The sequence below is a fragment of the Gymnogyps californianus genome, chromosome 4 (genome assembly GCF_018139145.2).
Source record: "Gymnogyps californianus isolate 813 chromosome 4, ASM1813914v2, whole genome shotgun sequence".
NCBI lineage: Eukaryota > Metazoa > Chordata > Aves > Accipitriformes > Cathartidae > Gymnogyps > Gymnogyps californianus.
In genome coordinates, this window is record NC_059474.1 from 71,086,207 (window position 1) to 71,110,762 (window position 24,556).

General features: G+C 43.3%; 1 protein-coding gene across 1 annotated transcript in view; it reads left to right on the top strand.

Annotated features, from left to right (window-relative positions):
* The first annotated feature begins 899 nt into the window (after positions 1-899).
* The window catches only part of MAML3 (mastermind like transcriptional coactivator 3), a 249,411-nt gene continuing 225,754 nt past the window's right edge, over positions 900-24,556 (top strand). The window contains exon 1 of the mRNA XM_050896598.1: positions 900-1,364. Within this exon, the coding sequence (XP_050752555.1) occupies positions 900-1,364 (465 nt within the window). The remainder of the gene's footprint in view (positions 1,365-24,556) is intronic.

Sequence of the window (24,556 nt, forward strand, 5' to 3'; positions counted from 1 at the left end):
AGGAGAGCATTTGATCATTGTGATGGTGGCAGGAGGAGCAGCAGCAAGCAAAGCAGAGCAAAGCGTTAGGCTGTATCCGCTCGGCGTTTTTGCAAAGACTTCAGAGCTCTACTTTTTTTCCAGCTCGGCCCGGATTGTTCATGTGTTTACTTCCCCCAGCCCGAGGATTTGCTATTTAGGTTCCTGTTGAAATGCAACTGAGCAGCCAAAGTACTTTGCGAACACGGTGCGGCATAAACACCAAAACTTTTTTCTAGAAGGAAAATACAATAAGAAAGCGGCTTTGCCTGTCTTTTGATGCCGGGGAGTGCGAGTGAGTGTGCCGTGTGTGCCCAGCGTGTGCTTGTGCTTGGATGTGTGTGCGCGAACGTGCGTGTGAACGGGCGTGTATGTATATGTGTGTGCATGTGGAGGGGCGCGTGTGTTTCTCTTTATACATGGGGAGAGAAGGCTTTTGGCAAAATCTCCGGAAATCTCATGGAATCTATTTTGAAATAATGGATTATAAAAAAGAAAAAGGAGGAAAGGAACTGGTCTGATATCTCCTGGAGTTTGCTACCCGAATTGCTGCTGCTTAGTTTGTTGTGCTGCCTTTTTTTTGTGTGTGTGTGTGTGTTTGTTGGTTGTGTTGCTGGTGATAACCTTTTAGCACCTTCTCTCTTTATTTCCCTCCCCCCCCCCCCCCCTCCTTTAATGTTTTGGAGCTTCTCGAGAGGGATTGGCTGGGGGGAAAGAGAAACATTTGCTTGGGATCGCTGTTTCCCTGATACATGGTGGTGCCCCCTCCCCCCCCCCCCCCGGTTCTCTAAAAAGTATCCCATCAGGACCCCGGAGGAGACTCTGTGTGTGTGAAGGGTAGGATAAAAAGTTCTTCCAAAATAGTGTGCACGGGGAAGAGGATGGGGGATTTTGCAGCCCCCGCTGCCGCCGCGAATGGCAGCAGTATCTGCATCAACAATAACCTGAACAGCAGCCTCAGCGGGGCTGGCGGTGCCGGTATCGGGGTTAACAGCACTCCCCACGGTCCTCCTGCCGCCGCTGCCGGTAACAATAACGCTAACAGCGGCGGCATTCCCAAGCACAGCACGGTGGTGGAGCGGCTGAGGCAGCGCATCGAGGGCTGCCGGCGGCACCATGTCAACTGCGAGAGCAGGTACCAGCAAGCCCAGGCGGAGCAGCTGGAGCTGGAGCGCAGGGACACGGTGAGCCTCTACCAGCGGACCCTGGAGCAGAGGGCCAAGAAAACGGGCACCGGCGGCGGCGGCAGCAGCAGCAGCAGCAGCAAGCAGCAGCAGCATCAGAGCAAACAGCAGCAAGATGCCGAGCCTGCCGCGGCGGAGCAGAGGAACCACACTCTGATCATGGTAAGGGGATGCGGGCCCGGGGGGGTCGCTGTCCGCTCCGAGTCTCTCGCCGGGATGAGCTGGAGGTCGCCCCCGTTGTTTTCCGGAGGGGGACGGGGCTCGGCTCAACTTTGGCGGTGGCAGGGCCGCGGGCGGGCTGGGCGAGCGGGGAGGGGGGGGGGGGGGGGCTGCCGCTCTTCTCAACTTCTCACGGGCAGGGGCGGGGGGAGCGGACAAACTTTTTTCCCCCGTCTCTTTCCGAAGGGAAAAGAGCTTCCCGGGGGGGGGGAAGAGGGAAGGAGCGGTGCCGGGCGTGCGCCGTGGGCTGCCGAGAGCCAGAGGAGGGTTTTGTGTGCGTGCGTGTTTCGCGACGGCTTTTCCGCGCGGGGGGCGTGCGGCTACGCCGCCGTGCGCCTTTGCTGGCTGCCTTTTTAAATCCCGCCGCGGAGGAAGGTGGAAGTTGGCTCCGCAGGCTTGGGGTGGAAAAGTTGGGCAGGTTTCTCGCCCGGGCTGCCCCGGCGTGCAGGAGCCCGGCTCCCCACGCGAGCAGCAGCTCGAGCTGAATCGCTTCCTAAAGTTTCCGTGGGTTTTAAGGAGCTTAGCGAGGAGCGGGGGGGGGGGGAAGGGGGCGGGGGCTGAGCCGGTAGGAGCGTAGCGGCAAGTAGGAAGCGGAGTTTCCCCACTCCCAGGCTGCACCGATGATGAATAATAAACGGAGGTGCGGGGGGAGCCGGGCCCCGCGCTCCGTCTGAGCCTTATTTATAGCAGGTCGCGGCCGCCAGTCGCTCCGGTGGGGTGCCGCCGGCGGCGGCTCGGCGTGTTCGTCTCGGCCGGCGGGGGCAAGCGGGCGACGCTGCCGCGGGGCAAACGCGTGTGTGTCCTGACGTGTCCCGCCGTGCCGTGCCGTGCCGTGCCGTGCCGGGGCGGGGGTGCCCGGCTGCTCGGGGGCGGGCGCGGGGCAGCTGGGTCTTCGCCGTCTGCCGGGCGCACAATGGGCGGCGGAGACCGGCGGGGAGGAGGGAGGGAAGGAGGGAGGGAGGGGAGGTGCGATGGCAGCGTGTGGTTTACAAGCCTCGCACGTCCCTCCCTCTCGCCCTCCCCTGCTGCGCGGAGAGGCGCGGCTGTGCGGGAGGGTCCCGCAGGGCGGCAGCTGCCGCCGGCCCCCGCGTGGGGCGGCGGGGAGGGGGGGGGTGTCTCCGTGACAAAGCGGCGGGGAGGCGGCCGTCCCGGCGGCGGCTCTTCCCTTCGCCCCCCCCCAGTATGTGAAAGGAGGGAGCGATATGTTTATCTTGGGCCGCGCCGAGCCTGTCCGCCTCTGGCCGTGGTGCCGGCTCCTCCCCTGCGCGACGCCGCGCAGTCCCGCGGGCAGCACCCTTCCCCTCTGCCCCTCGCTGTCCTACCGGGCGCTTTGTCTGCCCCGCCCCCCCCCCCCCAGCCCCCGCTTCGTCACGGAGGGCGAGGAGCTGGGGGATCGCGTCGCCAGCGGCAAACAAAAGCTCAGCGCCGAGCGCAGCCCCCACCTCCCGCCCCGCCGCTGAGGAGCAGAGCGCGGCTCCCGCCTCCCTGCCTCCTCCTCCCAGCCGGGGAGCGGCCCCCGGTAGCCCGGCGCATCTCCCGGCGAGGCCAGCCGGGAGGCGGGGGAGCGGGATGCCTCCCTCGGCGGCGGGGAGGCGCGCAGGCCCGGCGGCCGCGGGCAGAGGCGGGAGCGGGGCCAGCGCGCAGGGAGGGAGCGCCGGCAGGAGCCACACAAAGCGGCGGGGGGGGGGGGGTGGGGGTGCGTGTGTGTGCGTGTGTGTGCGTGTGTGTGCGTGTGTTGCTTCGCAAACAGGAAGCAGAAAAACCTCACTGACATCTTGTTGCTTTCCTGGTGTTACCAGCGAGGCACGACCATATTTCTCTTCCTTCTCGCGCCTTTCCGCGGGACTGAGGCTTTTGAATGCAGACTTAACGCCGTCCTCCCCGCACCACAGTCCTTCGCCTCGGCTTACGTCTACTTCTAGGGCAGTAACCGAGTCACTAATCAAACTCCATGAGCAGGGACGATCTTTCGTCAGCCAAACTGTCCTCAAATCCCTTTTCACATCCCGTGTCATTTCCACAAGATACAGGAAAGGGGCTGGAGGCTCAGGAGGCCTCAGAATTACTTCGCTCTGGGGAAGTATTGTGGTGCACTGTGTACACATCCAGCTCCAGAACAGCTCCTGTGCTTCTAGGCCCTTGCTAGTGGTGGGTTGTCCTTTCCCCTTCTTCCCAAACCCCACGCGAAAGCATTAAAGGCCAGGATTTTTAGTTAAGTAGCTCATTTGTTGGCCTTCCCTTGAAGATCTAGGACAGATACGCAAAGCCATGCTATAATGTGAAAGTTGTGGAAACAAAGTAACAAAAGGAGGAACTGCAGTTACAGCTTCCACTATTACTGATTTGTTTCAGGTTGGGACGCTCAAAGAACCAAGAGTTGCCTAATTAAAGGGTAGTTTGCTATGAAATTCATCGTAACTGAATTTTTGTGCTACAGTCTTCATGCTACTTAAATGTACTTGATGTGCACTATGTTTTTCATCTGAAAAAGAGAAATTCTAATACTTTCTAAAACAATGACCCATTTCCATCAACCTTTTTTTTTTTAAGAATGTGTACACAAATGTTGCCGAAAAATTTAGAAACTTTATCTGCTTTGTTTCACCTGTAGAGTGTTAGTTATGATTTTTGTCTAATTTCTAAGAACGTTAGGGAACATTCATGGGTACATGAAAGTAATACTTAAAACCTGAGAAATTGCTCCTTTTAAAGCAATTGAAAAGTATTTTCTTAGAGACATTTATGCTCTTTATAGTAAAAAAAAAGAAACTTCTTCATTTCTAGCAATCATAACAGTTTGGTAAGTTTCACTGTTTATGTGCATCATGATTCTTATTTATGAAAACAGTTCAACTGTGTTTAACATTGTCTTTTGGCATGAGAAAACAGTAAACTGCATTTTGGGGTTTTCTCCCTTTCTTTATTCTCTGGTAAACTCCAGCTGAGAGGTTTACAGTGGAACAATTGTATGGATCTGCTACTGCTTTACTCTTCACACAAAATCGTTATTAAATTCTTCCCTCAGATTATTACACTGCACAACTTGGAAAAGAAGCAGTCAGGATTAAATGACAACAAATACAATGAGGACAGCAAGAAATACTGTTTCTAATTCTTTTTTATCAGGGCAAATCAAAGGAAAGTATTATCAGAGTGTGTGTGTGTGTCCGTCCGTCCGTCCGTCTCCCCCTCTCCAAATTGAGAGACGCTGAGAAGGGAGGGGAGACGTGTGCTGGGTCGAGGCAGCCGGTCACCCAACAAACCCTCCCAGAAGCTGGTGCTCGCACATGTGCTGAGGTGCCCTTCAGCAAGCTGGGTAAAGAACGTCTTTAGAAGATGATTATTTAAAGACGTGCATTCTGATTTTCCTCATTTGATGGAGTACAAACTATCCAGGCTGTACAATGCTCCTTGTCACCACCCCCACAGTTTACACCCTCACTCCCTGAGTTCATGAAAGGGATTATGCAGTTTCCACTGTTTAGGACTCTATGTCAACTGACAAGCAGTTATCAATGGGAGCCTTTTTTTCCAAAAGGGATGTAGGAGCATAGTCTTGGCTGTATTTCATGAATTGCTGATCTACTCTGAATTTGTGTCTTGTTATAGACCAAGTTTTCAGTTGCTGAATTTTGAAATATCTGGATTTATAACTATTTCAACCTCTTCCACTTGAGGAGAACAGTGGGTTTCAGAACTAGTTTGCTCCCATACAGGCATTGACTGGGACGTGCACAAAAATTAGAATTGTTTATAAATGTCTGGGAGGACCTTCCCCCTGCCCCCAGTTCGACCTGGCAGAAGCCAAAGTTGTTTTCCGTGCCTTTGAGTTGGATTATTAGAATGCTGTACCAGCTTGGTTTTCAAAGGAGGTACTGGGAAAATTTGCAGCCCATCCAAATCTCTGCTGCTCATCTTCGGACTGGTTCCAGGAAATATCAACACATTATTTCAGTTCTTTGGTTCTTTGTGAGCTAATCTGCCTTCTTTTTTCCTCCTTTAAGTGCAAGAGTCTTCTGGCTCTGCATCCATGTTTTTGTGTGTGGTTCAGAGATATTGTGTGTGTACGTACGTATACACACATTATATAAAATAAATAATAAATAATGTGTATTTAGTATATAATAAACAGCCAAGTATATAATAAATAGCCAAATATATAATAAATATTGCAAGTTATATCACCTCTGTTTCTTATCCCTGACACTGCTGTTCTTATTGTGCATTTTTTGTCATTTTTTTGTCCAGTGAACACTACATCTGTAATTACCGTATTGACCTTCTAACGCACAATTATTTGCATCCGAGCTCTACTGTGAAGTATAAGGGGCTGGAGCTACTTTTTTCCTATTTTAAAAGCTCTTCAAGACTTTTCTTATTATGGGTTTGATAGCTACTGTCATGCTGACCATTTCTAACCCTAAAACCAGTCCTTAGGAAATTGAGTTTTAAACACCATAAACATAAAATGTTATTTAGATCACACAAATTAGTGACGGAAGTCAAATGACCTATTAGATCATCTTTTCTGTTCCCCTGCCAAAGCATACTATGCCAATTCAGAATTAGTTTAAAGTTAGAGAAAACACGCCTGGCAAATACAGTATTTTCCAATACTGCTTTTTACCCATTCTGGGCTAATGCACTGCCTTGTGGAAGTTAATGGTCACATTGCCCTTCTACCTGAGGCAAGGGAGATGGGCAGGCCAATCCTTTCAGCTTGCTTTGTGTAGGGATGGAGTGACATGTTCAGAATTATCGAAATCTGGTTATATCTCTTCCTTGTCGGCAGATGTTCCACCACAGAAAAGTAGTCGTCCCGTCGTCCCCCCCCCAGTCTCTCCTTTTTGTTGAAAAGTGTATCCGGAGTGAAAAGTGGAACTTCTTAATTTGTCTTAGTGATTCATGGATAATGTCATTAATGAAATTGAGTGCTGAAGAATGCTGTCAGTCTTGTGAGTAGTTTTTTAAAGCTTACACCTGCTGTATTTAATATGTACCTGTGTGTATGTTCATAAACCTGTGCACATTTCTTGTGTTCTTTCTCGTGTAATATTGCTGTTTAACTTACTTTACAGGTGCTCAGGAGTTCATCAGTTACACTATAGGAAATGCCTGTTTCTCTAGCATTGCAAAGATGAAAAGGAAAGATGATTTTTCAGATGTTTCTTTTTATTTTCCACGAGAGGTCAAATACTGTAGCCCTTACTCATACCTAATGACTAAGTAGGATTAAGCATCTCTTCAGTTAATAAGCTGTGTCTGATCTTGCTCACACTGGGGTAAAGTTAGTAGTAAATGCAAAACTGGGATGATACCAGAATTAAGTCCCAGGCCAGCAATGCTCCTTCTCTTTCATATGCATCATAGAAGGAGTCATCATGTAACCCTTTTTATTTTGCTCTTCCTAGGAGGGTGGATCTCTGTGTCTTTCGTATTCCACAGCCTCTCCCATTTTTCTTCTCCTTTTCAGACCAACTCACGCTTGATGCTTCTGTGTGATTACTGTCCTTTAGGACAAGGAGTTTTTGCGTTGACCTCCTTTTGCAGCTAGTCAGCACAATAGGTTTCAGTTTAGCAAACTGAAAGGAATGGAGAGACTCTTCACTTGAAGCACTACTAGCCTCTAATGACCTTTATATGGTCTGATAGAAAGTGTGTCCCTTTAAAAGATAGGTGGTTGGGTTATTATGAGCCATAGCTGGAGCAGGGCAAGTTGTATTTTGACATATGGTAGCCAGTCATAGTGAAATCTGAGCTTCAGATTGACCAAATAGCACGTGTTGAAAGTCCTGCAGTGAAGTTCTAGGCATTGTCAAGTTCAGGAAGAACAACTTTGGCTGGAACGCGTCCAAAACTCATTCTGCTAACGCAGAGCCAAAAATATTAACGTGATTGTGTTAGGACAATTGGTTGCAGTTAGGTTAACCTAAATTTACAGTAACTTGACCTAAAGCTTAAGGCTTCACAAGTGGCTTAAGCTGGTGTAAACCTGCGCTGCCGCCACCGAGGAAGTCTTGTCTTTCATGCTTTCGTCAGTGGCCATGTTTTCTTGCTGCCTCCCTTTGCTGATGCTAGCCCTTGCTCACGGACCTCCGCTGTCAGCTGGTTCACCGAGCAGGCAGGGAGGAGAGACACATTTCTTCCTTTCCTTCTGGGTTAGTTTTCAGCTGGATGAGATCCACAATTTGTTTGACTGTCCCTCCTGCGGGCAGCACAGTCTTACAACACCTTAATCCTCTTGTGAAACTTCGCCCTTATCCCAGGATAAACATCTGGGACCTATTAGTTAAAGCATGCTCACCTGGTAGCACACATTTTACCTGAGCTAAGTAACACCTGGCGTCAGTGCACATGGTTCTGTTCCTGAATACAGACACTGAAACAGGAAAGGCTGTAAGTAGCAAAGGAGTCAGAGTTCATTTTTACTTAAACGCTTGCATGTATGTGACATTTGGTTGCCTATTACTCCAATATGTATAATTCATGTGAGAGATGTGCTTGGATTAGCAGAGGTTTAAGGACAGGTCTGACAGCCAGGAACTGCTGACTGGAATCCTTGAAGTGTATTGTTTCGTGAATTGAAATGCGGGGTACAATCTCTGACTGAAGTTACAGTTTTCCAGCCTGGGATCTCACAGGCTGTTCAGATAAGCAACGTATTTGTACATTCACTGGGAATCTGGGAGTCTTAGTAATCTGAAGTATTTATTTTCCTAGTTTGTCTAAGATGGTGAATCACAAAATTGTATAACTTTGATTACTCTTTTGCTTCCCCCTTGCACACTTCAGTTTCACAATGTTTGTAGCTCAAAAGTCATCACAGACTGCTCCTGTTTGCTTTTTGAATGCTTGAAACCCAGTTTCATAGGGGTTAAGAGAAAATGGTTTTTTAAACTTGCAGTAGTTAATAAGATAGCAGCTGCTGAAATTCTGTGCTTACAGGAAGGGGTTGAGCTGCCTTCTTTCAAGACTTCCCTCTTTCATATTGATTTTGTTTGCCACCACATACAGTTAAAATTGGCAAGGAGGTAAGAACACTTTAATCTTTAGTTGACCTGAGAGAAGAGAGAAGTGTGTCTGCCCATAGGAACTTTGCATTTTCTGTACGTTTGTGTAACTGCTAAGGCTAATGCTGTGGTATTGTTGGTAGCACAGATGATCTACTGCTGTTTGCTTGCTGTCAGTTCTGCACAACCACAACATGCATGGAGTAGAAACGAGGTTTGAATTTATGACTTTCAGAATAACTAAGCTAATAAACAGAAAGACCAACAGCTCAAGGATATTCTTTCCCATATCTGGTTTTTTACCAAGGCCACTTTCTGTAGGGTTTTCATATAGGGCTCTCTAGTGTTCTATAAGGTTCTCAGCTCTCAACAATTGAAGCTTGGTGGAGTTGCATTTTAACTGATTGAAGGTGGGGCTGTTGGGCTGTGCCTCTTCCCCTCCTTCACGCTTCAGTCTCCTCCCTACGTTGCTTTAAGGACGTGCTACACAGGAGTATTTCAGGTTTAATAAAACAATTCAACTTCATTTTCCTCTGGTCTTTGGATTCAGAGGAACAGCTGTGAAGTGCTGCAGTGAAGGTGTAGCTTTTCTGCGTTGTCTTTATGCTGCTTGGGAAAATCTCAGGCCTGTTCAGAAAGTCCTTGGATATTGTGTACCTAGGTAAAGAGCAGAGAATTGGTCCTTAACCTTACTCTGACCCTGAGCGTTATCACAACAAGAAGCCGCTATGCCTATGTATGTGTGTTTATATAAACCAGTACGTGTACATATACACTGGTTTTTAAACTGCACTGCAAGACAAAGTGAAAGGATTTGTGATCGGTTTTGATGGTGAAAGGGGATGTACTAGTCTGATAAGTTTAATAACCGCTGATATGCACCCGTTTTCTATATTTTCAGCCTCTTTCTCTTTCCTTTAGCTCATATCTAATCCACTGTGATGTTTTGGCACTTCTTCATTGTGTTTAATCTAAAGGAGGAAGGGAGGTGGTTATGGCAGATGAGACGCTGGAAGAGTTCTGGAAAGCATTGGAGTTTTTTAATCATTTAAGATAGTTCCTTACGTTAAGGAGGATAGACCAGCACTTAGCCAAAAGAGAAATTGTAGCATTTCCTACCACTTCTGTTTATGCAGAATATTGTGGTTACAGACTCAGTAGTATTCGAGAAAATGACTTTAAAATATGACTGCCTTAGCTGGCAGTAGTTGTCTTTAGACTGCTAAAAAGATTGTTACATTTCAGCTGTGATTTTTGCTGCTGTTCATTTTCGTCTCTGAAGCTGGTGGCTGTTGTTCTGATTTCTCTGGATTGCATTCCAGTGCATAACTGAGGCAGCATAGGGAAAACTGCTACTGACATTAAATAACCGATTTTTAATGATCTCTTTGGCAAGCGGTATCTCTATTCATTATACATATTTTTAGTTGATATTGAAGCAGGTAATGTAGCTTTGAAGACTTTAGCGGACTCATACAGAAGACTGTAGACTTCTGTAACTGAACGGCAGCCACATTGTTTGAGCTCCAAATTGGCTGAAGCATTCTGGCATGTAATCCATGGCTGGATATGAAGTAATGGTTCAAAATAATCTGTAGGTCCTTTTATTACAGCACATTTCTGGGCTGAGCTTGCCGTCTTTGCATTCCAGTAAAAGTGGAGATACCATGCTGAGGTTGCAGTGCTATCTTTTTTCCTAATTTGTGCTAACTAGTTTATAGACTGAAAGATTATTTAAAGGCTGGATTGCTGCAGTTTTGAAAATTCACCTGAGAGAATTTGGCTTTACGTTTTTTCACCCCAGGGGAGTTGACTGGGGCTTATTTTTTCTAACCCATTTTAATACGTATTCTACAAAATGCAAAACAAAAAAAAAAATCCATTTATTTTCCTCTCCTCCATTTCATTTACAACAAAACAAACCAAAAAACTTTACATTCACACTAGGGTTTACTGCCCTTCTCAGTAACATTTTTGTTGTGGGAAATGCCAGCAGTGGATAGGGATAATGGAGATTTGTGAATGTAGAATAGCAAAACCAAAATTGATTTTGACTAGTGGTGTCAAAAGCTTCACCTCTCCCTCACCTATTACTGTGATAAAGTATATGGCAGCCTAGTTACAGCCAGAGAGGGGTTCTGGGAAGTTGGCGTAGACCATCTTTCTTTATAGTTGCTATGGATATTTGAATACAAGAAACACGGTATTTTGTATTTTTCATTTTGTGTCAACATACTAAGTATCTTGAAAAAGTGATTCCTCAGGAAAGGCAAACTCGTCTCTTACTCTCTTTTTACTGTAAAAGTTCATGCTACTTAAGGCCAGTGGTAAGAACACATTATGTTTACCTGTCTTTTAAGTAGTTTATCCAAATACAATACTGCATGCAATACAAGAACTTTATTATGCAAGTACTGAAAACATTACAGTCTCTGGAAAACCTAGCTAGTTAACCTCTTTATGGTCACTTTACATGTTACTTGCCTTAGGGTTAGTTAGATGAGGCAGCTGAAGCAAGTTAACAGTTTGCTACCATTAAATGGGGTGGTCTCCTCCTCTTCCCTCCGTGCTGCAGTCCTATACTGGTGCTGGTGAGCCTGTCTGTGGTACTAAGCTAGTGGGAAAATTACCTGTCTAGGAGAAAAAAGGTGTTTATTTTTTGGTGGAAGGTGAAACTGCACAGTGTGGTGCTGGGGAAGAGGGAATAGAGGAAAGAGGAGGCAGAAGGTACCATGTCAGCAAAGCTGTGAAATGAGCGCTGCCTGTCCCCTGTGACTGTGCCCTCGTCCTCTGCCAGTTCTCTGGTCGGCTCCCAGTTGAAAGCCTGGTAGTTGTGGTGCATTGCTGTAGTTAATTTGGGAGTGAAATACTTAAGCAGTTTATGGAACACCAGCCAGTGTTATGGAAGTGCCTTTGGGGATACTGATGTGGTTACTTGTAAGGATGAGGTGATGATCCAAAGTGTAAAGAAGGCTGAGGAGAATATTTTTTCACCCCAATCTAGTCCAAAGAAGACATCGTGCTGGCCACAGTGTGGACTTGTATCAGGTAGGTGACCACTGTCCTTCCTGTGAGGGGAAAAAGTGCTTGTGTTCATATTCTTTTGTTTCCTAATTTCCTTCTGAAAATTGATAAACTTTGTTTATATGTCTCTGATAAAACAAGGAAAAATATGATTTTGCTTGATCTTTACAGTATGGTAATTGCATTTTTTTCAGGCTACTCAGATGTGTTTTTGCTCATTTTAATTCCATGTAGAATAATAAACGAGGTAAAATAGTTATGAAAGGCCCATGTGAAAGGTATCGCCATTCATGGAATGTGATACCTTGACTTACATACGGGGCTTAAGGTAGTACTCAAGTGAGCTGCTGTGCCCAAGGTAAAGACGCTTGCACGTAGTTTTATTTTCCTTCTATCTGATTCCAACTCTGGGCAATATGATAATACTTTTTATTCAAGTAGTCCAGGAAAAAAATCACAGATGGAGCAACTTCTGCCAAATTTGCTTTGTAATATGAGAATTAGTAAAGGTGATGTAAATTATAATTCTCTGAATGGATTTTTCATGAAGTTGTATTTTGAATGCTGATTAGTATAGGTGATTAATTTATTTTTAAATAAGTTAGCGATGGGAGGTTCAGTGGGGGGTTTTTTGTTTGTTTGGGGTGTGTGTTTGTTTGTCCTCCTTTCTCAGATGTTTTATTTTGGAATTAGTTCACTTGTTAGAATCTAACCTGTTAGCACAACAGGTAAATAACAGTATCAGCAATATTGGTATTTATAATGCAGTGTGTTCCATATGTCAAGTTTGAGAAGACATTGTTTCTGGTTTCAAAATTATTTACTTCCCAAATCTGTGACTTATCTGTTGTGGATAGTGAACACATGGCGAACATATGTTGTAAAGTCATGTAAAGAGTTTATCAGAACAGATTTGGACTGGCTAGCTTGCCCACAAAGGTAATGGCAGAAGCAAATTGTGCTGGTCATCTCAAATAACAGCAGAATATGTAACAAATTTTAACTGAAGTACTTCACCTCATATTTTTTCCTCATTTTTAGAATGTGCCTTTTTTTTTTTTTTTTAAAGTAAGAGAAGCTTTTCTGAGCTCTTCATCTGCCAACTTAGACATTTGTAAATGTAGTAAGATAACTGAGGCCAGTAAGTGAAAAACAACGATGAAGTTGTATACACAGGACTCTGTAGAGGAACGTAGCATAAACAAACTCATATAAAATATTTCATAGCATTCAGAGATGCATTTTTTTTTTTTACAAATATACAGTTCTTACAGATTTTAAGATTCAATATTTAAGCTGAGAACTAAATGTCTGTCGTGGTTTAACCCCAGCTGGCAAGTAAGCACCACACAGCTGCTCGCTCACTCCCCCTCAGTGGGATGGGGGACAGAATCAGAAGGGTAAAAGTGAGAAAACTCATGGCTTGAGATAAAGACAGTTTCATAGGTAAAGCAAAAGCTGTGCACACAAGCAAAGCAAAAGAAGGAATTTGTTCACCACTTCCCATCAGCAGGCAGGTGTTCAGCCATCTCCAAGAAAGCGGGGCTCCATCACGGGTAACGGTTACTTGGGAAGACAAATGCCATCGCTCCAAACATCCCCTCCTTCCTTCTTCCCCCCAGCTTTATATGCTGAGCATGACATCAAATGGTATGGAACATCCCTTTGGTCAGTTGGGGTCAGCTGTCCCGGCTGTGTCCCCTCCCAGCTTCTTGTGCACCCCCAGCCTGCTCGCTGGTGGGGTGGGGTGAGGAGCAGAAAAGGCCTTGACTCTGTGTAAGCACTGCTCAGCAATAACGAAAACATCCCTGTGTTATCAACAGTATTCTCACACTAAATCCAAAACACAGCCCTATACCAGCTGCTAAGAAGAAAATTAACTCTATCCCAGCCGAAACCAGGACAATATCCACCCCTTATTCTATACCATTTACGTCATGCTCAGATCCCACACCTTCTGATACATTTTCCAATTATTCACTGTCACTTTTCCTGTCTTTTAATATATACACACAGCTATCATTCTGTCGGTCTATGGGCCATCTCTATCAAATGTCTGTTGGGTTCATTCAGTCCATGACTTTGGGCTCCATCTGTCCTAACAGTCTGCCTGGCCAGGAGGGATGGTGCAAGGTCCACTCCGTCGGCAGAACAGAATTGGGCTTCAGCGTGGTGCAGTGGGCAGCAGCAGGGGGATGGTGCGTAATGGTTCCTGTTGTGAAGGGAGGAAACTAAATGCCTACAGTTGTATAAAACTTCTGTCAGTGCGATATCAAATATAATTTTTTTTTTTTACTAGACAAGACTCATATCCTATTAATTTTATAATGTACATTGACAGAATTTTTGCAAGAATTCACAGTTCACTTTGGGTTGGATCTTTCTTGCTTTTGCCCTTGGTTTAATTGGTTGGGGGTTTTGTGGGGTGGGTTTTTTTGTTGTTATTCTTGGGGGGGGGGGGGGGGTGTTGTTGATTTTTGTCTGTTTCTGCTTAAAAAGGTAGAATGCCAAGTATAGTTGTCTCTGCAGTTGTCCTAGTGGAGATGGATTAGTAGCCTGAGTGCAGATGAGAAAGTCAAATGTATACGTTATTGTAGTTTATCACAGAGTTTTGTAACTAACTGTCTGGATACCACTCTCAGAGGTTGTGTGTTGCAGCAGTTGTACTCACATGTAGATCATGATACGGCTGCCTTCCTAAGGCTATGTAGTACTTTAAAAAAAAAAAAAAAAAAATCCTGTTTTCAGTTGCTTTTATTTTCAAAGCTGGTTTTCCTTAATTGGAAACTTGGGGACAAATTTGCCTAAAGTGGTTTACTTGTTTAATCTGAGAATCAGATTAGGGGAAAATACACTGTTTTCCCTGCTATTTTAGGAAGTTCTTGAAACCATTACAATGAGAAACTGTAGTACATCTGCATTACACATTGTGGTCTGCCATTTGTGGTCCCTCTAGCAGCAGTGGGAATAGAGAGGAGAGGGAGATTAGCTACTTTATTACCTGGGGGGATGGGAAATATACTTTTGATGTGCTTAGTATTTGCTTGCTAACACGCGCTGAAGATTTAGTCTGCCTCCTTGTAGCCCTGATAGACGGACTGGAAGGCGCCCATGCGAGCCCAGAGCATGTCAGAGCATGTTCCCGCCTACACTAGCAGGAACTTGGTAGGTCTTTCCCCCAGTGTCTCGTCCCAGCTTTCAAGGACCGCTATCCCATTCATCCTAAGAGGGGTAGGTAAGAAAGTTTGTCTTCTCTGCACTGTCAGCTCCTTCCAGTTTGGAAGGAGAAACCAAGAAGGCACTGCATTGGAAATGCAGAGACCTGAGGAAGTGGATGGGGAGGACAGGAAGAAAGTGTGGGTCAGGAGATGGACAGAACCCAGACTGGGGTAGGCAGAGTGGAGCAAAGCAGACAACGGTGGTGACAGAGGGACAGAAATACGTAAGAGGGCGTTGGACTTGTTGAACCGGGCTGGAGAGTAGAACTTTGCTTCTGCCCGTGTACTCGGGCGTCACCAAGCGCTAGCCACAGCTAGTCAATGAGAGCACGGGTGCTTGTAATGAACTCAGCTTTTGCTAGCTTGAGTAGCCAGAGCTTGATGCTGGGGTTTTTCACAGGACCATACTCATGGTTGGCCGCAAATATCAAGCAAGTCAGTTGTTTTGGTGTTAGGTTTTCTTGCTTTTCCAGATCTTAAGTCCATTAAAGCGTTACAGTGTGTTACGCTATCTGATTTTCTGCACTGTTGTTAAATTAAGTGGTGACTTTTTTTTTGGCTTTGTTTAGATTTGAGGAATTCTAAGCGCTTCCCAGTGACATGGATGATGAATTTATATGACAGTCATTCAGCATATGTAAGCCTGCAGTCAGCAGGCTTGCTTTCTTAGTTACCTGTTGCATATTCCTTGGAAGTCACCAACAGACTGCAGCAGTTTACATGAAAACCATTGCCCAAGTGACCTCTTACACATTAGTAACAGACAGATGTGTGTATTTTAAGTCCTTTATGTCCAAATCCTATTTACACGTTTCTAAAGTTGGTTAAGTAAATGGTGTGGGTTTTTCTCCTGATGGATTACCTTTGTTTTGCTAAAACAAACTACATTTCGATACTTTTTTCCCCCTCTGTGTATACATTCACTGCTAATATAAACCAGTTTACAAACTTGATTGCTATGGCAGGTAGAAGGCAATGTGTATTTCTCAAACCAGTGGAACAAGTGGAAAGTATTTTAGGTATTTTAGGTTACAGTGGTTTAGTGACTGGCTGTATTCCTGTTTTCTGATGGATATAGAGAGAAATGCCAAGGAGTGCACTGCAGGCCTTGTATTACTAAACAGCTATGAGAGATTTCCTTTCCCTTGGGTGGCAGTGTCTCATATTTTCGGAAGGGAGGGAATGAGCTTCTGTCCCTGAGGTCAAACTACACCACCAAACAGCCAGGATTTTCAGAAGATTTACAGACTTGATAATGCAATAAGCCGTAGTTATAATCTTGTCCTCTTGTTGGCTGAGCAATCCTGTCTGTGCCGTAGTGTGTGAAGCGGGTGGTTAGCACTTCAGATCGTTGCGGTGGTTAATTGAGTTGCATACTGTTAAACAGGTGAGCTTGAAAATTAATGCCATGTTTCATCAGACGTACTTGGATCTGCACAGCCTGGGCCATTACTGTCTCAGGCAAAAGAACTGAGCTTTTCCATGAGAATGTCTTAAAAACTCTTCAGAGTGCTTTGTAATAGGATTTGTATGATCCAAAAGTATGCCTTTTGCAGACTTAGATTGTTTGGGTAGTTGACAGAACTAAGTTTTATCTGCAGTATTTTGTGTTTCAGTCATAATACTGGGATGGCAACATTCCTGAATTAGTAAACATTCATAATACTGAAATTTCAGTACGGGACCTTATGCCACAGAGCTGTCCTCTTTCATGTGAGGGGGGTGGCAGAAGGACATATGTAACTGACTGTATTTTCAGCACCATGTTTTACCTGTCCAAGAAGTATCTGTACTCAGTTTAGGTAATTTGACTTGCCTTCATCACGAGAAGTTTGAATTTGGCCTTGAGGTAAAGACAAAGAATGATGTGGACATTTAGTGTTGCAAGAGCACAGGAAAAGCCATTGAGTTTCACACCTAGGATGTAGGATGCACCAGACCATGAGAGAGACCCTTTTCTTTCTCCTAGGACTGTAGAACTGAATGGAAGGTCTCATGTATTTTGGTAATATTAAGTAATAGTGTGCTTATTTTCCTCTCTTGTTATTGTCAGCTGTGTTTTTATGTATTGCTTCTGTTCCTTTTGTTGTTCTGTAACTATCAATATAAATCAATCTCTTATTCTTTGTTATGTTGTGAAGAGATTGTTTGTATAATGAGGTATTAAAGGGGTCATTTAACTTCATTTAGTTCATCTTTGAGACACAGAACATGTAAGAAAAGAAACAGTAAAAGATATCTGTGGAGACAGAAGTGGAAGCTTTGTGGTAATATTTGGAGCAAATTTGGGGGGATATCTTGGAAGGTTACTAGTGACAGGCAGAACCCAATACTTGTATAAAGAACTATGCTAATTCTTGTAATAAACTGAGTTTTGGCAAACTGCACAAAAAATACAGATTCATTGCTTATATTTGAGCCATTTATAAAGAGGATTTTATTCATAACTTTTTTTTCTGTCAGATGTCAGCACTTCCTGGCTCTGTTCTTCAATACTCCCTATGTATAGTTTTTATTTCTAAACTCTAGAATTTAGAAATCCAGAGCTGTCATTTCTCACATGTAGTCTGCACACTTGTGGGATCATGCAATACTCTGTGAATGGCTGTTAAGAAAAGTAATTTGTGTATGGCAAATTTCTGAAAGTTATCTGCATCTCTGCTGGGAAACCCCCACTCCCTCCCTGAAAGCTAAGGATCCACAAATTGTAAGCTATTAAAAACTGATACAGACATTAAAAGCCACATGTCAAATGCAAGATATTATTGCAAGTTTAGGAGAGATTCAATTCAAATGTTGTTGAGGTGTGTGGGCTGGGCTCTGACTGAAAGAAAGAGGATGAAGGATTTATGAGTGCAAACCTGACCACGTCTTTTACCTCCCGTGGCAGGGGCCTGTGTCTGTCCTTCAAGGGGAAGAGACCCAAATCTTCAGAATTCTCAGTGTTTGTGTGTGAATGTTATTTGCCTGGGTGGTATAACTGACATAAAAGCACATAAATACTGTATTTCTAATTCCTCACGGTAAACCTGTACATACATTTCATATGTGTGTGTATATGTATGTGCAGTCGCTATATGATTGGTTTCATTCAGCATAGATGATGTCCACTGATGGTTCAGTTTTTATTAAGAAAACATACTTTCACAAGTGCTTTATAATAATAAATGTCATGTTGCTCTAAGGCTATCATTCTTTGTAGCAGAGGATGTTGCATTAGTTTTTTAAGTATCGAGGCAGAGATGTACAGCTAGTCTTTACAGTTCAGTAGCCTCACGCCAAAATTGCTCATAAGACAGCATAATTCACACAGAGAGAACCTTGCAGTGACTAATGGATTTATTTATGGTAAATGTGTGTTTTGACAACTGGGACCATACTTTTAATTTCCGTTTGTAAGGTGGAAGTTTGAAGAATTGGAGGGCTCTGACACTTCAAGAAAATTATGTGATTGGAAAAAGTCTTCATTTCCTCCAAAATCATTTTTCTGCAAAGACCTTTCATCCTGGCACTGCTAAGTTAGTTTAATTCCTCCAAAGGAAGGGGGGTGAGGGGGGAACCCACAACACAATTCTCTCTGTTTCTGCAACAGGGTTTTACTGGCTGCTTCAATTCAGTACCCCCTATTAGTGACATACGGATTTATCTCCATAATAGCTCAGTCACATATGGGAGATGAAGTTTCAGAACTAGGCTATATTTAAAAATTTGTTTAGTGTTGGCTTTATTCTTTCTGGCTGAAACTTCTGTGAGGTAGATCATTGCATTTGTGAAAACTGGATTGTAATCTAGTCATCTCATTCAGCAGAACGTGTGGGAACGGAGAAGTGGCAATCTCTTTCCCAGCGGTGGTATGTGAAGCTATTTTCATTTGGTGTGATGTTAGGAGAAATATATTCTGACCCACGCAGTAACGAAGGCTGCAGGTTTTCTTCAGGACAACCAAAAAAAATACACGTCTTGAATTTTTGTAGCAAATAGCCACTGACTTGGAAGGGCCAATTCCACACAGCCTGTCATGGCGTGGAGACCCTGATGGGCAAAAATAGCAGGCTTTTTCATTTGACTGCCTTTTCTCAAGGTGATGCCAGCTCTGTATTTTTTTTTTCAGCGGTAACACCTGTCTGTGTTAGTCTAGCAAATGAGGAAGCACTGGGAAAAGGGCATTAATCTGCCCATTCGTCCTACCAGCAGCACGAGGTAAAAAGGAAGGAGCAGGCTGTACTGTTGGCTTGTTGTTCCCCGTTGTCCTGTCAGATCCATTTGAGCAGCCCAGTTTGCTGGTCAAGCTAGAGAAGGATAATGCGGAGAGGCAGAATCCCACTGGTCGCCGATCAGCATGTGCTGAGCTCTAGGTTGATCCACTCACTTGTGTGATTTCAGCGTTTTGTTTTTTTTCTGGAGGACAAAAAAAGGCATCAAAAAGCTGTTTTCTTCCATATCTAATATTAAAAGCACTTACTAGTTCAATACATTCATATGAGCAAGTACATTAGGTACTTTAAAGAATTAACCAAAACAATTATAAATGCTGAAATTACGTCTATTCTTAAAATACAAGTTAAGGGAAGTAAGTTACTTAAATCTTTCACAAAGTGTAAGATGTTATAGTTGTATAATATCTGGAGCCCATTCCCACAATTGAAAAATAAAAAAATCCTTGGGATTACTACTGTGGGCAGGGGAAAACCTTGATAAGAAGCCCTGAGCTCACACGCCATCCTGGACATAAAAATAGCCAGCTCTCCAGGCTATGGCAGGGCTGTGAGGAGGCTTAGGAGGCAGGAGGAGACATGCACTCTCTTTGTTACTCGTTGCTTGATGTGCTGGTCAGCAGCCTGCAAGCAAGAGATGGGTTTTACGTAAAAGGAAGTAATTTTAATTTGAAGGAAGGTTTTATATGACCTCTTTTTGCTCTTTAGCTTGGATATTTGTTTAATCTTTACCCGCTGCTGGCAACTGAGTCAGACAAGAGAAAGAGTACAAACTTCTCTGAAAGCTGAAGGAAACGAAGAATAGCCGAGAGGTCATTCTGGCTCCCTTCCAGCTTGCGACGAGTCCCGCGAAGCTGCCGGCGTGTGCACAGTCATGTAAACGCCCGTTCTGATGGCCACCGGGCAGATCTGTTTGGCTTTAGCCTGGACTTCTCCCCTTCGTGCCCGGTCGCTGCCGCTGATGCAGTTGCGTAAGGGGAGCCACATCGAGGGGAGTCCGGCTGCAGCCCAGCGCGGCGTGTGGGAGAGCTGTCGCTCTGTCCCACGTGAGGTGTGCTGGAGCGGTGCTCCGAACAGCCCTGCCAGAGCCCGCTGGCACTCAGCCCTGAAGCAGCTTCCAACTTAACCTTCACGCTAAGAGCGTGATGATTTTAATTCGAATTGCCTTCCTTTTGTGTGTTTCTGTAAAGCCTTTCTAAGATGGTTGGTAATACGTAACTTTTTTTAACTGGGGGTTAATGTTTGAAACGTGTCCTTTTTTTGAATTATTATTTTGTAAAATAATACATGCTGTTGGTGACCGTCCAACTGAGATCTGCTCCAGGTGTTAAAATGTAATTTATTAAATCAAAGTAATGGCCAAAGTATTAGTATTTCCTTCTGGGGCTAAAATTCAACTGTTCAGTGAACTCTTTTGTGATAGGGGAGAAAATGCTTTAAAAAGGATACTGTACAAAATGTGTGTCCCTTTCATATTCCACCTGGCATATTCTGATTTTATTTTATTTTATTTTTTCATTTAATAATTTTCTGCGGTGGCTTCTTTTAATGCACTTTGCGCAGTCTCTCTCACTCTGTGCGGTGGGAGAAAGATTTGACAACAGCTTTAAAATAAACATCATATAGTATTTCTGCATTTGTTTTTCCCATTTTGGCATGGACTGATATGTGAGAGAGGCTTGCAGAGTCACTGTATACTTCAGCCTTTGATCACTTTTATATGCATGTATTACTGATCACCCTGCGCTCATCTGTTCACTCAGCTTCTGCCCCAGAAAGTAGACAGACAGAGGCAGCGAGTGAAGAATTCACTAAGACAGGAGAAAGAAACACAAGGTGGATTATGCTGGTAATAGTAACAATTACTCTGTGTCGTCTTCTGAAGAACTGCTGCCATAGTTAGTAAAATAGATTACACTAGATAAAGGAAAAATCTGCCACCTTTTTTTCTGCAGACATGAGTGATCCTCTTCCTTGCAAGCTGAAGAAGGATACAGGGGGACTAAAATTAAGCTGTATCTGTTGATCACTACAGAGTTGTCTGAAGGGTTTCTTTCACATTTCCAGTAGCGTAGTCCCTGTCATAGTGAAGAAACACTAATAGCAGCATCACTACCCCTTGCATGCACTTTCTGTCTGGAGTTTTATGTAACCCACCTATTTAGAAGGAATTAGAATAGTAAGACAAGAAATTTTGAAACAAGATCTTGAGATTTAGAGTATCTTGTCCTAATGTTCCTTTTCCTCAGGTCCGTAAAGCACTCTTCCTCCCCAATTTTTTGAGGTTATGGTGTTGTCCCTCTGGTTACTTGCAGTCTACGTTCCGAAAAGATAATTCAAAACCGACCGGAATAAACTGATGGATGAGAGGGTTTTGTTTCATATGTCAGCCGCAGTTATTCTTTCACGAGTTGTTTGTCATAGGGCTTCATTTCCATTTTTCTGCTCAGGGCCTCGTTTGGTGTGTGGTTTTTGGTTGGGTTTGGTTTTTTGTTTTGGTTTTGTTTTTTTTTTGTTTTTTTAACACACACACACACCCCCGCCGTGAGGGTGGATAAAAATCACTAACCTGAAACACCTATTTTTACCCAGTTCTTAATAATTCAGATTTGTGAGCTCAATTAGTAAACTTAAAATTAATTTTTTAAAGCACAGTTTAGATGTAAAAATAGGATAGCTTATGCCTAAACTTACTGTCACGTGTTAAAATAATCCAACCATAAAAAAGCAACTGAGCGCCATATTTATATTGAAGTTTTAAAGGAAATTGAACCAGCAAAGGTTGACATTTAGGAAATAATCTGGAACAAGGGGGTTCTAAAATTCTAACCAAGACAATAGGCGCCTTCTGTGCCAATACTGACATGGTGTCTTCATCAGTTTACTCAGTTCAATTAGTTCATTGAAGGCTGAAAGCTGATTGTTGAGAGAGCAGGAGGAGATTTTTGCTTCCCATAGGGCAAAAGACAGGGTATCTACTATTCTTAAATATTTTTAAATACAGAGAAAACCCAGTTTGATAAACTTTTATTCTTACATAATGGGTACACTGAAAGTATTTTTTTAAATGAATTTTGTAAAATTCATTTTAAAAAATAGTGTTTTGCTGTGCTTTATTAGAATTTTACTTTGCATCTAAATGTGGCTTTGTAGGAATCACAAACAGAAAATTTAAAAGAGAAAGAAATTGTCTTGCAAGAAATATAGCCTTTGTACAACGGTATAGTCTTTCCACATATCAAGAAAAAGTATCAGATTTAATGTCAAAGGACATATGGAGTTGCCAAGTAACATGTTTTAATAGTTACAACCAGTAAGAATTGACCCTTCCCTAGGAAAAACAATGACAAAACCAAAAATGCCCCAAAACTGATTTATTCAGATCAGAGTTTCCTGCCTGATAGTTTAAGTCTTGATAAAAATCAGCAATTTAAATCACTTTGATTTATATCAGCCATTCTGCCTTCAAACTAAGCGGGAACAGGCTGTGGCTTTAGATCCTCTACCGTTTAGCACTACACTTATTCCATCCTCCTATTTTAAGTCGTTTACACAGTTTGTCTGATATCTATCTGCACTTCCTTTGCTGTGCTCATCAGTTCAAACATCTTCCTTTGTGTTTTTTTTTAAACGTGAATCTTGTATCAGAATAAGGAAGGAGTTGAGTAGTTTAACAGTATAATTTAGATGATAATGCAGCAGAAATGTGTGATTTCCACAGATGTTCATGACCTGTAAATATTTTGTCTCATAATGAAACTTGTTTATATACAGTTAATTTCTTTTAAGTTTTTACCACTTTCAGTTCTGTTCTTTTCATTTTTACTGGGCTAAAATTCAGTGAGACCTTGATGAGATTTTCTTTTTTTTTCCTTAACTAGGGACATCAAGGTCTGGCCCTCCCTGTCCCTTTTCCTTTAGCATGAAATCGTAGGAGAAAATGGTGCTTTTCCCACTCCAGCCTCCAGATCAGATGGGCTTTGTCCATGCTCAGCTGCCAGGTGGTGAAGGTGTGCCTTGCGGTCTTCAGAGCAAACAGACCTAATGAAGGCACTGTTCTGCTAACTAGGGTAAATTGATTACTTTTATTTACCTAAGTTAACTGTGTTTTATGAGGTGGTATAATGAGAAGTTTTCTTACTTGCCAACTGCAATTTCAGAATCATTTGTCATTTTAAGTGTCAAAAACAATGAAGAAAGACAAAATGTTTAAGTAAAACACAGAAGTTGTTTTTGTAGAAATTGGATTGTAAACTGGTGGCCTACTATTTTAGTAGGTGTTAGAAATGCAAAGTTGCTTTGGTGGAGGATTCTGAAAAGCACTTCCCTCCCCCCCCCCCCCCCCAATTGAATAACTAGTGTGCAGATATTGTGACAAAAGAAATATTTGTGTTTAAATTCAGGAGTAATGCCCCAGATTTCATTCCACAATGTTTAGTTTAGAGTCAATTAGCAGATGGGCTTGAGGGTTGTGAAATGCTGATATCATCTCCAGAGTCTTAGTTTCAGTGCCTAGACTGTTAAATGGCTAGTTTTCATGTTCTTAAAGGAGAAAAAAATCAAATGTAATCAAGAAAGTTTAAAGTACTAGTAGAGGTGAGTTCAAGTTTCCAAGTTATATTGTTCAGCTGCTGTTCAGTATCTGTTAGCCTGTCTTGTTGGAATGCATCTCTTTATCTAGTCTCCTTCTCATCATTATTTAGTTGTATAGATTACAATAAAATCAGTACAGATTGAGACATGTTTCCATCACCAGTGAGTTTTAAGTCTGTGTTGGATTTGCTGGAGATGTGATTCTGATAGCTCTTTATCCTTAGAAGGACATGGGTAGGAAATACGAGGGTGCTCGATAGTAGAATTTCTTGAGGAAATGGGTATATGTGGGGATTAAAAGAAAGAAATTGTTTGGCAGACGTTTTACTTTTCTGATGGTACAGATCTTGCTGCAGTAGAAAACAAGGGGAAGTTATGAGGTTTTAACCTTTCCCAGTAATTCCTGGAACAAGGAGTCTGTGAGTGTGTTTGGGAAGTACCTTGCGCACCTGGGATGCAACATTGATCAGAGTGAATAAGAAGCATGGTTCGCTGTGGTTTTGATTAATAAGTTTGCTTCATCGCAGTGCATGGAGATGCACAGAGACAAAGACAAGAAACAAAATTTGAGGTTGTGTTTATTAGAAGTGACTGAAAGTTAGTTTAAGGATTATGTAATAATATACAGCATGACATGCAGTTTTGCCAAAAATGCTAATGTAAGTCTATGTTTACCTAATGAAAATGTAATTGATACTGTTGCCAATTCAGCAGCCAATAGAGATCATCTAGCAAATGCAGTAAATGCTACTTTCTGTAGAAAAAGACGACCTTTGTGTCTTGGGAATAATTGAAGTGTAGCTTGCTGACTGTAACCTGGTGGACCATGTTGGAAAGTGCTTAGCTGGGGATCGCTCGAATATCATGATCATTTTTAATTTGTAGATATGTATGTAAGGGAGAACTCTTCTCTCTTTTGCTCATTGGAGTTAGATATTGAGTGCAGAGTAATAAAACATATTTGCATACCTTTTCCCCCCCCCCCAGATTCTGTGATTAGGAAAACATTAGCAAATCTCAGCTGTTACCAACCTTTCCTTTCTGACCATGGAAAAAGATCAAATTCTGATAGACTA